Consider the following 15,246-nt stretch of genomic DNA (forward strand, 5'->3'; position numbering starts at 1 on the left):
GGTGATTTAATTTAGCTTGACTTAGACTGAGCAGAATTGTATTAGGATAAGCAAATACCCGCTCCAACATGCACACAAATAGAGTGAGAGAGAAAGAAACATAAAAATATGTAGATTAAGATACACAAACCGACAAATACATAGAGTGTAACCCGTGATGGCACCAATCTAGTGAGAGAGACATGCACTGTCGACATAACTTTATTTCATTTTTTAAGGTTAATTTAGACGGGGTTAGGTGCGCGCACGTAACCTAGCATTTATTCATTCTGAAATTTATATTTTGTCAATTTTATCCCATGTATCCGAGAAAGGGATGTTGATATGGAATTTAATCACGCTGATACTTAGATTCTTTCAATTTTATCCAACATATCCAACAAAGGATGGTGATAAAGCATTTATTCATTCTGATATTTAGATTTTGTCCTGTGAATCTCCCGTGTTTTCTTGTGGGCAATCTAAACGTTGACCTGATTGAAATAAATGCAAAGAGCAGCCGACTATTGAATATTTTCATCTCAATCGGATTACTTCTAGAAATTGACTTACTTACAAAGGTCATGGATATATCGACGACATGTATTGACAATAGATTCTCTAATTTTATCCCTGATTCCCCCCGTGTTGTTGTTAGTGACACTTCTGACCATTTTGATGTGTTTTCTAGACATTCTATTCCTCTAGGAAATAGTTGTAGGTTAATGAATGAGTTTTCTTGGCATTATGTGAATAAAACAATTTTCTTGCGTTATAAGAGTGTTTTATCTCAAATGAATTGGGATAATATTTTATCAATTGCATCTAATAATGAAAAAAGATTGAATTTGTTTTACCAGATTATCTGAAGTGAATTAGAAAAGCATTTTCAAAAGAAAAAAGGACGGCGTAGGCATGGGCGTAGGCAGGATTAGGCAGCATATTGTCTAGGGGGGGGGGGGCCGGCGATAGTGTGATGGAGTTTTATAAACTTCTTTTTCCAAACTATCTGCTTTTTCAGCCATATCTAATGTAAATTTGAAGGTCGAGGGGGGGGGGGCAGCTGCCCCCCACTGCCCCCCTCCCTACGCCCATGGGCGTAGGACAACCCCAAACAAGCCATCGATTACTGGAGACCTTCTAAAATTGATGCGTTTTAGAGACCAACTTTGCAAAAAAAAGATCGATCACAAATGCGATATAAACGGTAGAATATATAATAATCATTGCTCCGAATCGATTATTAAGAAAAGCAAAAAGAGAATTTTACTCGAGGAAGTTCGAGGAAGTATCAGGATGTCCGTCAAAAACATGGCGCATGATTAAAAAGTACTTCAGCAGCCAACGAAAATGATCCCACTTGAAATAGTTAACCAAGAAGGTGAAATGCCAAAAAGTGCTGATGATGTCTCAGAGGTATTCGAAAATTACTTCTTAGCGGTAGGAAAGCGTGTTGCTGAAGGAATCTGTCCAATGTTAGATGATCCAATTATTTTTGACTACCTTGGTCATTATAAATCTGAGGTTTCAATGTATTTTAGCACCTGTATCATTAAGTGAGATGAAACAGATCATCTACAAAATGAAAATTAATGCTTCTGGTAGTGATGTTATATCATTAGGAGTGGTTAAATTTATTCTGCCACAAATCCAGAAGCTACTTTTGTCTCTAAATAATCCTCCATTAAAAAAGGGTTTCTTCTCGTTTTGTTTTAAAGTAGTTAGTGTTACTACTGTTCATAAAGGGGTTGAGACGAATAATTTAGAAAATTATAGGCCGATTTCTGTTCTTCCTGCACTATCAAGTGTTTTAGAGAAGTGCTTTGCTGCCCGTCTTTATGCATATTTAGAGCGTCGTAATGTGTTAAATCCTACCCAATTCAGATTTCGGCATGCTTACAAAACAGAACAAGTGGTTGCCTATCTAAGCAGCGTAGTCAATCAAGCGTTGGATGAAGGTTACAGGGTTTTAGCAATATTTTTAGATATAATTAAAGCTTTCGAAACAATGGATCATCATCTCCTACTTCTACAGTGTGAATTTTATGGCATAAGAGGTCCTGGGCTTAAGGTTCTATGTGTAATTTTTGCCGAGTGAAGGCAGTATGCTTAGATTGACTCAAAGCGTCCATCAAACTTTTCTATTACGTACGGAGTTCCACAGGGCTCTGTTCTTGGACCACTATTATTCCTAATTTTTGTAAATGACCTAATTCAAACCATATCTAATATAAAAAACAATTTTACTGAATTATTCAATGATCCACAAGAAGTGACAGTACCGATGTTTGCTGGTCACACGTCGTTTATTGTTCTTGCAAGAGCCGAGAAGGGATTACTTGAACTAAGCAAACGACCATAAGAGAAATTCAACTTGGGTTCGCATAAACAAACTACAAGTTCACCCGGCTAAGAGTAGTTTTATCATATTTTCATAGTTATCATATTCACATATTACCCATGGATTTCTCGATTAAAATACAGTTATGGCGAGATTGGAAGGAAGTCTTATGTCAAATATTTAGGTATTACACTTGATGATTCTTTGTCGTTTAGGAAACATGTTGGGAACACGTCAGCGATTTATCAAGGAACAGCGGAATCCTTAGAAAACTCGCACACTTTGTCCCGCATCGCATTTTAAGGTTGTTGTATTTCTCGATAATACATCCACATATTTTATATTGTTCTTCGGTATGGTTAGGGACATTTCCGGCTCTAGTTAATCCAATTCGAGTTCTCCAAAATAATGCGATCCGTTTACCTTTCTAATAAATCTTATAGTGATTCTGTGAGATTGGAGTATAGAAGACAAAAAAATTTACCAGCTGCTGGCTTACGGGATTTTTATCACCAGTTATTTATGTTCAAGTATAACAATAATAATCTACCTTTTTGCTTCTCAGGCATGTTTAAGGTTAGATCTGATTGCCACAATTATAATACTCGAACAAGCAAGGCACTGTCTGCTCCAATTGCCATTACTACAATGTCTACGTTCCCCTTTATTTATCGAGGAATAAAATTATGGAATACTAATGATAAGACAATTAATGACACAACAAGTTTTGAAGGATTTAGAAATAAAGCTAAGGAACAAATGTATTCTAATAATGAGTTTGAAATTATTATTTGTCATTTTTATTTGTATTTGATTTATAAATTTATGGATTAGTAATAATATGATTATTAATGGTATAAAATGGTTTGGAAAAATTTAGAAGTGAAGTCAAGGAAAAAATGTATTCTATTAATGAGTCTTGAGCTATTATTCATTTTTTTATTTGTTTTTTTTCTTCTTCTTCTTCTTCTTTTGTTGTTTGAGGTGTGTGAAGGAGTATAGTGGATTATTTGGATAGTTTTTCCTTTTTTTGTTGTCGTTACGGTGTCTCCAGTAGTAACTCAGCAAGGAATTATGTATTTTATTATGGAATTATGTATTTTAAGGAATTATGTCACATATACATATATATATATTTTTTATATTATCAGTATTTCTGGTATACTTAATTTGTGCTATAAATTAGTGTTTAAATTTTCTCTTCTTTTTTCTATTCCTGGCACACCCGTAGGACAACTTGCCTTAGGCAGGATAGGCTAGAATATTTAGTTGAAAGACTTGTTTTTTTTCATGTATTATATATTTACATATATGTATGCATTTTGTCAAGTTCTATTTTTTATTAATAAACTAAACTAAACTAAAAATAGCGTTGCAGCCTAACATTCAATTGATTTTCTATTGCTGTATACTAATTGTGTTTTAATTCTGTGTTTTTTGTATTCTTGTCTTTCGTGATTTATCCTTGTAAAGGCCAGCGCAATTGAGTGGGACGACTATAATAATTTCCTATAATTATTCGAAGATATCAGCATAACTGTATCTTTAAAACCTTTTACGCAAGCTTATATTACAAGGTCGGATTTGTAAGATGTGTCCTTCTAATTTCAGAATTAATATCGACTTGCTATATTTTTTTGCTAGAATCTGGTTCATGCCAATAACCTTTGAAAGTATATTTGAACCCGATAAACTTATTTGCAAACATGTACACACCCTTTCTTAGAACCTACTCTGTATACAAATCTGTCACTTAATTTAGTATTCAAAAAAATGAAGATGGTCATTAAGAAATATTTTCTTTTGTCTAATATCGGATTTTTGAAAATTGATAATTTTAATAAAAAAAGCCCGATGGACGAATTTCTTTAGAAGTACTATTAGTTCAAGATGTTATAGCTTGGAATTTTTATTGTATGCGATTTATTGGAATTTTTTCTATTCAATACTTTTATAAGGTCTTTTATAAGAGACGCAGAATCTTGCATTATTTGAGAGAAAGTAATCACCGCATCGGTGATACGTGTGTTTTTACGTAACGAGGACTTTTTGGGAAAAGGTAGCACCGCGAGCGAGGCGAGCGGCACATGTTACCCATATATTTTTTCCTTAGCTACAGGCAACACTGGATAACAGGGTTGCCACCAAGGTTACGTTCGTACCTTTTTTGGTACGTTTTAAATTAAACGGTACATTTTACGTTATGGTCCTAAGAACTTTATATTTTTGTTATGCTTTTGAATTTATGTTACAATTAAGCTACGCTATTGAATAATGAGGAAGTTTCACATTTTCTGAGTAATATATTTGTTCCCCGTGAAAAAATCCGCTGTTTCTATTTTAATTTTACTGACATGAGTATCGACATTTTTTCACATCGCGGTCATTTAATCTTATCAAATAACCATCTCAGTTATTAGGATGAGAAAAATACCAACTTCGCTTACTCGCTTAATAAGTGAAGATATTCTCTCTCATGAGCATACGATTATCATTTGTTTAGTGACAAGTGACCATCGTCAGCTAATCACCTCACCAACTTTCAATTTCATCAGTAGACTTTGAATCTTGTTCCGTCAACAGTCATACTAAAATTATATGGAGAAGGAGCTAGTTTCATTAGTTAATGCTAATGAAATAAAACAAGATACGATGAAAATATAAAAATTTAGAACCAAATTTGGGCTATATATTTGCACATTTTTGGTTTTGGTTTTAAACCAAAAATGTTTTAAAAATGGTTTTAAACCCCATATTTGGTTTTTGTAAGCATTTAAATAGTTTTGATAATAATATTAAATTTACAGTTGAGTTTGAGGATAATAATATATTACCTTTTCTGGATATTTTATTAATTAAAAGGGATCTCCATTTACTTGTCTCTATTTACAGAAAGCCAACGCAAAATGATAGGAATTTAAATTTTCATTCTTGCCACTCGATGTCGGTGAAAAGGGGGGTTGTAATTTCACTAGTGGATAGAGCCTTTAGAATTTGTTGCCAGGAATTTCTGGATTCGGAATTGTTATACTTGAGGGATATTTTGTTTTGTAATAGTTATCCAATTAAGTTCATTAAGTTCATATTAAGTTCAATTAAGTTGATAAAATAATTGAAAATTGCCAGGTTAAACATGAGAGTAGGGTTATTCGGTTTTTTCAGTCTGTAGATATAGTTGTATCAAAAATCTTCATTTCATTATCATACGAACCTGATTTGGGTGAGAAACGTTCGCGGCTTTTACGTCAATTTGGTATAGATACATGTTTCTAATCGTTGAGACCAATGGGTAGTTTCTTTAGTTCTGGTAAGGATTTAACTCGGGGAAATTTAGTAAGTGGGGTGTATAAAATTCCGTGTTCTTGTGGGAAGTTCTATATTGGTAGGACACACCAACAATTTGTTGAAAGGTTTATTGAACCCCAAAACTCAATAGAAAAAACCCTACAATTAGGCAACCCTCCAGAAACTTTTGTTTCAGCTTTAGCAGAGCATATTTGGTTTCAACCAGTTCATTTTGTAAAATTCGATGAAGCCTTGGCTATATCTAATGATGAGAGTTACAACCAATGGGCGAGTGAAGCCATAGAAATTAAAAAGCATATGTTTGCTAACCTTTCCATAAATAGGGATACGGGTAGTTTAAATACTGACCAAATTTATGATAACCTTCTAAAGAGTGAATCCGCAGTCAATAAGGGAGTTGAGATTTTAAATAATCACCAGGGGACTATTTTACCTGCTAGACCAAAATAATTTGCTTCAGTAATAGCTAACAAAAGGATTATTTCGCAACAGAATAATTAAATTAATTTACGATTTTTTTATTTTTCCTCAGTTACTCTGGTGTCCTCACTGAAGTAACTCTATATTAGCATTTTTTCCCTACGTGGATCAGTTTGCACCAATTGTACATTTTTTTTTTTTTGTGGTTGTTTTATTGGTTTTTAGTTTTATCTTGTTTTTTTGTTTTTTTTTTATCTTTTTATTTTTTCGTGCTTAAGACGCTTTTTTTTTATAATGGCGAAATATACGTGTTGTTTTGTTTTTGTTGTTTCCTTTTCTCTCCACTGGCCACAGTCTCGTTTGTTTGTTTTTTTTATAGATTTTTCTCTTTGTTGGTTTTTGTCATGGCTGGCCAGTTCGGCTTAAGATCTTTCATTCGACAATAGCTTAAATATTGTAAACGCGATGACGAACCACACTTTGCGATCCAATTCTCTACTGACTGATACCCGTTTGACTAGTTTCGATTAGCATCTATCTTGCGTGTGTATCAGTAAATTGGCTTGTACCGATGATATATGTATTATTCTTTCCGTAATTACCTAACCCCCCCCTTCTGATTGGTTTGACATAATATCAGGTTATATACAAAACTTGCTCTTTTTATATGAAATTATGAACAGCTGGTATTGACAAAATATATGAAACTGTAAAAATGAGCCATTTTTTGGTTATATCTAAGCATTGAGGAGGGGGGTGGTTTAGTTGAGCCGGAATTTTTGATTTTATGCTAAACTTTTTCCAAATATCATGGTCACTTTTTTGATATTATACCCCCCTCCCCATCTGCGGTCCCATATATAACTGTATAAATACATTTCATTGTTGTGTCGAATCTTGTGATGACATTCTTTCTTGTTACATTCTTTCGTGTTCTTTCATATTGTAAAGTAAGAATTTTATTGGTTGATTTTTTTTAATATATTCCTAGGGCTATATCCCTGACCATCAGGGGGGTGGGTGTATTTTCAGAAAAGAGGCCATGATATTTGGAAGTAGTATAAAATAAATAATTCAATGGTACTGCTTGTCTGTTTAGCATGTTTTCTTCAGAAAAGGACAATCACTAAATATTTGGCTTTAGAAAACGACAACTAGACAAATGCCCATTTTTATGAAGAAGATAACAGTCTTGTATCTGTATAGGGTAGGCTTACAGTTTACTTAAAAACTGATTCATAGGGACCACGTAGGCTGGACTGGGGCCCCAACCCTATGAAAACGTAAATGTCTCGGCATTTCTTTATTAAATTATATGTTTTTTATTATCCCCCTTAATTTTTTTAATTATATCATTTCCTGTTAATTTTTATTAACTTACTGATCTTTTTATTCTATCTTTCTTTTATTTCTTTGTCGCACAATTTTTTTTTTAATTTGTGGACTATTTTCAAACCACTTCCGAATGTTCAGTTACTTCCCACTCATATCAGTATAGCACAACAGTAAGAACACATCCCGAGGCTGTGTTAACTTAGGTTGTAATCTTGGATGAGACATTATATTTTTTCTAAATTGGGAAATTAAAATTTTGAAAATATTAAATATAATAGAAAATTCGGGGAAAAAAATCGATTCGTTTTTGCATAAGTTGATCTTTTTTATTTGTTTTCCTCAACTCATGGACTTTTTCCGTTTATGCATTTAAAACCTAGATAAATTTGATGTTTATGTTATGTAAAACCCAATAATTTTTGTGCCCCTCATGTTCGCTTATATTCATATATTCTTGAGAAAAAAAATTATCTACTCTTTAGTTCATTTTGAAAATGAGTTTAATTCTTTTTTTTATTGTTTGACCTTCTTCCCTTAAAAATTTTTTGTACGTGCCTGGACTTGTGGGACCCATCAAAACAGCTTTAGAATAACATTCTTGGGGTTGAATTGTGTGAACTCTTCTTCTATTTCTGACTTTCTTATGGTTGGGAGTTACGATTCAAATTACAAACGGGAAAATGCATGTTATGCAAAATAACTGTTGTTTCGTTTAGGAACTGAAGACAACGATTGAAATATTTTTTTTCGATAAAATGAAAACAAAAAATAAACTTTGTCGCTCGGAATTGCTTAAATCTTTATGTTGGAACGATGCAAATTTGAAGCTAGAGGAGGTGAGACTGAGACTGAGCCAACTTAAAATGTTAGACGGGAAGGGAGCGATTAAAATGATTCTTTTGGGTCTTTTAAGAAGCTGGAGTTATTAAGATCGTTTTTATTGAAATTTAACAATAAAAAAAATCTAGTTGGTTTTCTTCTTTTCTTCAAAACTCTAAAGTGTCCTTTGTTTATTGATTTGCCTTTTATTTTGTTTGTATTACTCATCAACTTTTGGTTTAAAACACCAATAATGGCAATAAAAAAAAACAAACAACAAGATAAGCAAAATGATAGCCGGGGGTTTTATACACGCATCGGGGGGGGGGGTGTCTTTCTGTTGTGCAGTTAAACTGGAAGCAGCACTTACTGTTGAATAAATAGGAATTTCCTGAAGGTAAAGAAGCATGAATTGTTATTATTGTATACTTTTTAGGCACCTTTTAAAAGTTGGAGGGAGTATTTTTAATGTGATTACGTGAAAATATATTTTTCAAATTATACAGGCAACAAATTTCCCATCCCCCCTTTAAGTACCACTCTTGATAGCAAAATTAAGGCACCCTGCCTTGAAAAGAGACTTTCCTATCAAAAGTTATGAAAAAGTTACGTTTTTAAGAGTTGGACATTACGAAATCATTGTGTCTCGTCGCAACCCTGCTAGCCATGCTATTTAAATTTCCACACGTGATTGAAAAATGTCCCCTGAAAGAAAAGTCACCTGCTTTAAAGAAGAAAAGTCACCTGCTAGACAAGGTAAACCTAAGAAAGTAATCTAGCAAATCTTGTTGAGGAGAAAACTTAGTGGTCTAGATCAGTCTTAGTCTATGAAGTAAGAATTCTTAGCCTAATATGTTTCCTTCTAATAGCTAGTTAGGCCTAATTCTCTAGGCAAATACAAAAGGTTGGGTTAACTTAAAATTGAATTTGCAACAAGAAAAATTATTATATTCAGAAAAATCTTAAAAAAGACATCAAGTGGTAGGCTAGGCTATGTTCACTTTGTTTTGCCTATAGGCTAGGTAAGAAATATGGGTAAAGTTCTACCAAATCATATTATTGAGTTAGGACAAAAGTGAATACACCATTTGATGCCTTTTTTTACGCTGATTACTAATATAATAATCATTTCTATCCCCCCTATATATGCCAATTCAGGGTTAGATGGTCAATATCTACCAAATCATATTATTGAGTTAGGACTAAAGTGAATACACCATTCGATGCCTTTTTTTATGCTGATTACTAATATAATAATCATTTCTATTCCCCCCCATATATATGCCAATTCAGGGTTAGGTTGTCAATATATACCAAATCATATTATTGAGTTAGGCTAGGAATAAAGTGAATACACTATTTAATGCCTTTTTTGGTAAAATTCTACTTTAGCTACTTTTGGCTATCTTGGAAAGGGGTTAGGTTAGGAAAATGAAACTTTCAGGGATGGGACTACAGGCTAAAGTATGTCCCGGGAAGGTATTTTGAAGTATCTACCTCCACTCCTTCTCCCTCTAGAGGGTCTTAAAATTTGCTTACATGACAGGTCTATACCTATTGGAATTTTTGACAAAACAACATTTTACCTTAATTTTCAGTTATCAGTTTCTTTTTCTCTGGATTTAGTTCTGAAAATGCAATTTCAGTTATTAGAGCAGAATTTTAAGACATATAAATAGTTTATTTCCAAAGTTTAGGAAATGTATTTGCATATCTTTAAAACCTTATAAATTGGGATTGAGCAAAGTTGTGAAGCTGAAAACCATTTTGTTGTACTTCATTTAAGCAGAAGATCTATTTTGCAAGGTTTCACTTATATAACTCATATATTTTTAAAGGTCATCAAAGGTCAGGACCCTCTAGAGGGTGAAGGAGTGGAGGTAGATACTTCAAAATATCTTCCCAGGACATAATTTAGCCTGTAGACCCATCCCTGAAAGTTTCATTTTCCTAACCCAACCCCTTTCCAAGATAGCCATAAGTAACTAAAGTAGAATTTTACCCGTTTATTTTATACTTATTACGAACATAATTAGCATTTCTATCGGAAATGAATTTCAGCCCCCCCTATATATGCCAATTTAGGGTTAGGTTAGGTTGGGTTAGGTTAGGTGTAGCCTGTATAGGGGGGGGGGGGGCTTAAACTCATTTACTATATAAATTATTATTATATTCGTAATCAGCATAAAAAAAGGCATTGAATGGTGTATTCCCTTTATTCCTAACTCAATAATATGGTTTGGTAGATATTGACCAGTTAGGTTGGGTTAGGTTAGGTATATATAGGGGGGGGGGGGCTGAAATTCCCTTCCGGTAAATTATTACTATATTCGTAATCAGCATAAAAAAAGGCATTGAATGGTGTATTCACTTTATTCCTAACTCAATAATATGATTTGGTAGAACTTTACCAAAATATGGACTGCCCTATAGTTCAGCTAGGATGAAAGTGAAAAGATCATTTGCCTTTTTTATGCTCTTTCATAATTCAATAGGCTAATTGCTTCTTTTGCAAATTACATCTTGAGCCCTTAAAGGGGACTCAAGGGTATTTTATATTGGATATGAAAGAGCATAAAAAAGGTATCAAATGGAGTTTTTGCTGTCATCCTAGCTAAATTATATGGCCCACTGCAAATTTACCATGAAATTTACCCCCCCCCCTTAATGTGCAAATATATACCCTGACTTGTCAACATCCCCCCTTAATGTGCAAATATATACCCTGACTTGTCAACAGCAAAGTTTTGAATTGCAAAATTCAGTATCATTTTAATCAATGGCATTTGAAAAACATGAAATGGTAGGAAAATTGTTTAAATTGAAAACCAAGTATTTTACAGGTTAGGTTATAACTTCTTTGTGTGGTTACAAAAATGATATACCTTTGGGTCCCTTTATCTTAGTGATAAAAGAATGGTATATTTGGGAATTTTGAACTTGCAAAATGGTGTTTTAAATCTTTATTTGAAATTGTGAAGAAGTGTGGTTATGCATCATACATTTTTTAGAATTGGAATGTAAGTAAAATGATGGAACTCAGTGTCTAACATATCAAATAGTAAACTCAGTGTCTAACATATCAAATAGTACTGCTAGATGTTTTCAGCTAGGGAGAACTAGGGCTTAGGGGCCAGATGAGATTAGGCATGTGTGTAAATTTTAGGAGGGTAAAGGTGCAGTTTAGTCACACTAAAACAACTTTCTTCTTACTGTACATTATTGAGTCAATTGAGGAGCAAAGTTGCTTAGATACTGTGCAGGAGAAGAATAATACAAACAAATCACTTATTACTGTTATCCTGGTTTTATTGGTAGGGCCTCTGCATCCTACATTACATGGGCAGTAATTTTAGCCAGGAGAACTTATTTAAGTGTTTTTATGGAATTTATGCTGCTAGATAACAGTGACTTGCTATGATTACCCAACTAGCCTATACATGATAAATCCTGACTATTAATTGCAAATTTTTTTAAATGCTTAGTCAGAAAGGAATATAAATGTATTGAAGTTTTTCTTAGTAGATATGTATATATATATATATATATATATATATATATATATATATATATATATAATATATACATATATATATACATATATATATATATATATATATATATATATATATATATATATATATATATATATATATATATATATATATATATATATATATATATATATATATATATATATATATATATATATATATATATATATATATATATATATATATATATATATATATATATATATATATATATATATAATATATATATATATATATATATATATATATATATATATATATATATATATATATCAACATAACAAGACAGCCAAGACACTTTTTCTCATGTTACTAAAACCATCTCCAAGTAAAATCAATAGAAACACTTTCAAGGAAAAGCCTACAGTTGAAAAAGTAGCCTGACTAGCTGATTTTCTGGAAGGGCAAAAGTCTTATAAAATGCTGACACACTTTTCTCATTCAGTAGGATACCAATCTTCTGGTGAAAACTGTATTTTTGCCATACAGCCCAAGAATAAAAAAAAATTAACATTATGTGGTATATTATTTCTTGTATCTGTCTCTTAAATATCCATTACAGACAAGCAAATTCCCATAAAAAATTAATATTATGCTGTAAATAATCTAAGTTCTTAGGAAACCACAGTTGGGAAGTGTCATTTTGTTTTTATTTAATTGGCCCCTTTCCCCCTAGTTATGCCAGTGAGGTGAAAGAGGTCAGATATTTGGATAGAAGTACAATTTTCAAAATGGTATGCTACTAAAAGGTGATTCTAATTTTGTGAAAAATGCTAAAATCAACAATTGTCATAGGCAGCGCAATAGCACTGCCTAAGTAAAGAATGATGTTGGCACAATGTATTATTATTTTTTGTTTTCTTTTTCCATACTAGGGCACTTTGTATTGAACAAGCTGTTGTAGAAACTTCAAAAAGGGCTCATTCAATTGGAAATTGGAGTGGCTTGGGCCATTTTTGAATAGTTGAAAGTGATTGGAGGGCAACTAGCCCCCCTCCCCCATGCCCCTCCATCCCCAAAAAACATCCCAACAAAATATTGACAAAACAATTTCATTCAACGTAGTTTTAAATTCTGGAAACATGTTCTTGAAGGATGTCAACCCCCAACAGCCCTTAGGGCAACGATTGTAAGTAATACCATAGATATATATGAGGTTTCGTTGAAATCTTTGTTGTAGAAACTTGAAAAAGGGCTCATTTGATTGGAAATTCAATGGGCTAATGCCCTTTTTAATAGTCAAAAGGGATTTGAGGGCAACTAAACCCCCTCTCAGGCCCACCTTTTCCCCAAACACATCCAATCAAAATTTTTAGGTAGCCATTTTATTAAACATAGTTGAAAGTTTTGGAAATTAGATCTTTAAGGATGATAACCCCCCCCCCCCCCCACACACACCGCCCTTAAGGCAAGCGTTGTAAATTATGCCCTGGGGGCATATAAGGTTTTTATTGAAAGCATTGTCATAGAAACTTCAGAAGGGCTCATTCAATTGAAAGGGCTAGTGCCTTTTTTAATAGCTGAAAGTAATTGGAGAGCAACTAACGCCCCTCTCACCCCCACCATTTTCCTAAACACATCCAATCAAAATTTGAGATATCCATTTTGTTAAACATAGTTGGAAGTTCTGGAAATTAGGTCTTTTAGGATGATACCCCCCTCAAAGCCCTCAGTGCAAGGGTTGTAAGTTATGCCCTGGAGGTATATGAGGTTTATATTAAAAGTTGTTGTAGAAATTTCAAAAAGTGCTCATTTGATTGGAAATTGAAATTGCCCTTTTTAATAGTTGAAAGTGAGTGGAGAGTAATTGACCCCACTCTCACGCCCGCCATTTCCCCAAAAACATTCACTCAAAGTTTAGAGATAGCCATTTTGTTCAACATAGTTGAAAGTTCTGGAAATTATGTATTTAAGGATGACCTAACCCCCAGAGCCCCCAGGGCATAGGTTGTAAGTTATGTCCTGGGGTCATATAAGGTTTTTATAGATAGAGTTGTTGTAAAACTTCAAAAAGGGCTCATTCAATTGGAAATTGAGAGGGCTGGCGCCCTTTTTAATAGTCAAAAGGGATTGGAGGGTAACTAACCCCCCTCTCATGCCCACTATTCCTCCAAACACATCCAATCAAAATTTTCAGATAGCCATTTTGTTCAACATAGTAGAAAGTTTTGGAAATTAGGTCTTTGAGAATGACCCCCAGCCCTCAGGGCAAGGGTTGTAAGTTATGGCCTGTGGGCATGTAAGGTTTTTATTGAAAGTGTTGGTGTAGAAACAGCAAAAAGGCTCATTTGATTGGAAATTGAAAGGGCTAGTGCCATTTTTAATAATTGAAAGTGATTGGAGAGTGACTAACATTCCTCTCACACCCACCATTTTCCCAAACACATCTAATCAAAATTTTGAAATAACCATTTTGTTTAACATAGTTGAAAGTTCTGGAAATTACTTCTTAGAGGATGACAACCACCCTAACAGCCCTTAGGGTAAGGGCTGTAATTTATGAACTGGGGGTATATAAGATGTTTATAGAAAGCATTGTTGTTTCAAAAAGGGCTCATTTGATTGGAAATTGAAAGGCCTAGTGCCCTTTTTAATAGTCAAAAGTGATTGGAAGGATTGGACTTTACATTTTTATAGTAAAGATTGATGTGGGTATAATGTATTATTTTTTGTTGTTGTTGTTGTTTAGATAATTAATCTTAAAAGGTTGTTTTAAGCTGCAAGGTAACAAAAAAAAATTGAATTGGCAGTAAGAAGTGTCATTTTCCTGTGCATTTTTCTTCTTTCATACTTTTATTTAAGATGGCTTCCAAACACCAAGATGAGGGGAAAGGAAAGTATGGTCTGGAAGGAGAAACTGCCCCCCCCTCCAAAATCAGCTATGGACTTACTTACTGCATAATTTCATTATGAAAATTATTTTTGAAATGTCTCAAATAACTATTGTGCATTTTCGGGAAGTTCAAGGAGATGCTGTATAAACATAAAAGCACATTTTTGGAAAACAAGGAACAGGAAAATGGAAGAAAATAATCATAAAGAAAAAAAAATGATGGTGATGTTTATATGCACAGAAAATTTTTTGCCCCTTTAATTAAAAAAACTGCTCTTTTTTGTGGAAAAAATTTGCTGCAATAGTACTAGGTTTTCTCAAAAGTGTTACCGCCAGAATAAAAGCATTACCCATGACAAGTGGCAATCCTGATGAGAAGTTAATGAGAGACCAAAAGGTTAATGTTTTCATATTGGAGACCCATTCATTTTTTTTTCTTTTTTTTTTTTTACTCAAAACAAAGAGATATTTCTGGACCTGCCAGAAACCACTCTAAAGCATCTTAGCATACTGCTTGTAGTGTGTTGAGCAAACAGGCATTTTTAATTGCCAATTATTTTGTGCTCGTTTTGAGTTTTACTCAGTTATTTATTGTAATTTTTGTTCGTTTTTGGTTTCATTTATTTATTGACGGTGATTTGTGGTAGTTTTACGCTTGG

At 33.2% G+C, this 15,246-nt stretch overlaps 1 protein-coding gene across 1 annotated transcript in view; it reads left to right on the plus strand.

Moving 5' to 3' along the window:
- The first annotated feature begins 8,875 nt into the window (after positions 1-8,875).
- Positions 8,876-15,246, plus strand: part of LOC148954077 (uncharacterized) — a 56,624-nt gene continuing 50,253 nt past the window's right edge. Inside the window, exon 1 of the mRNA XM_089086908.1 lies at positions 8,876-8,956. Within this exon, the coding sequence (XP_088943034.1) occupies positions 8,899-8,956 (58 nt within the window). The 5' untranslated portion in view covers positions 8,876-8,898. The remainder of the gene's footprint in view (positions 8,957-15,246) is intronic.

The sequence above is a fragment of the Artemia sp. Qi Xiang Cuo genome, chromosome 3 (assembly GCF_049724085.1).
Source record: "Artemia sp. Qi Xiang Cuo chromosome 3, ASM4972408v1, whole genome shotgun sequence".
In the NCBI taxonomy this organism is placed as follows: Eukaryota; Metazoa; Arthropoda; class Branchiopoda; order Anostraca; family Artemiidae; genus Artemia; species Artemia sp. Qi Xiang Cuo.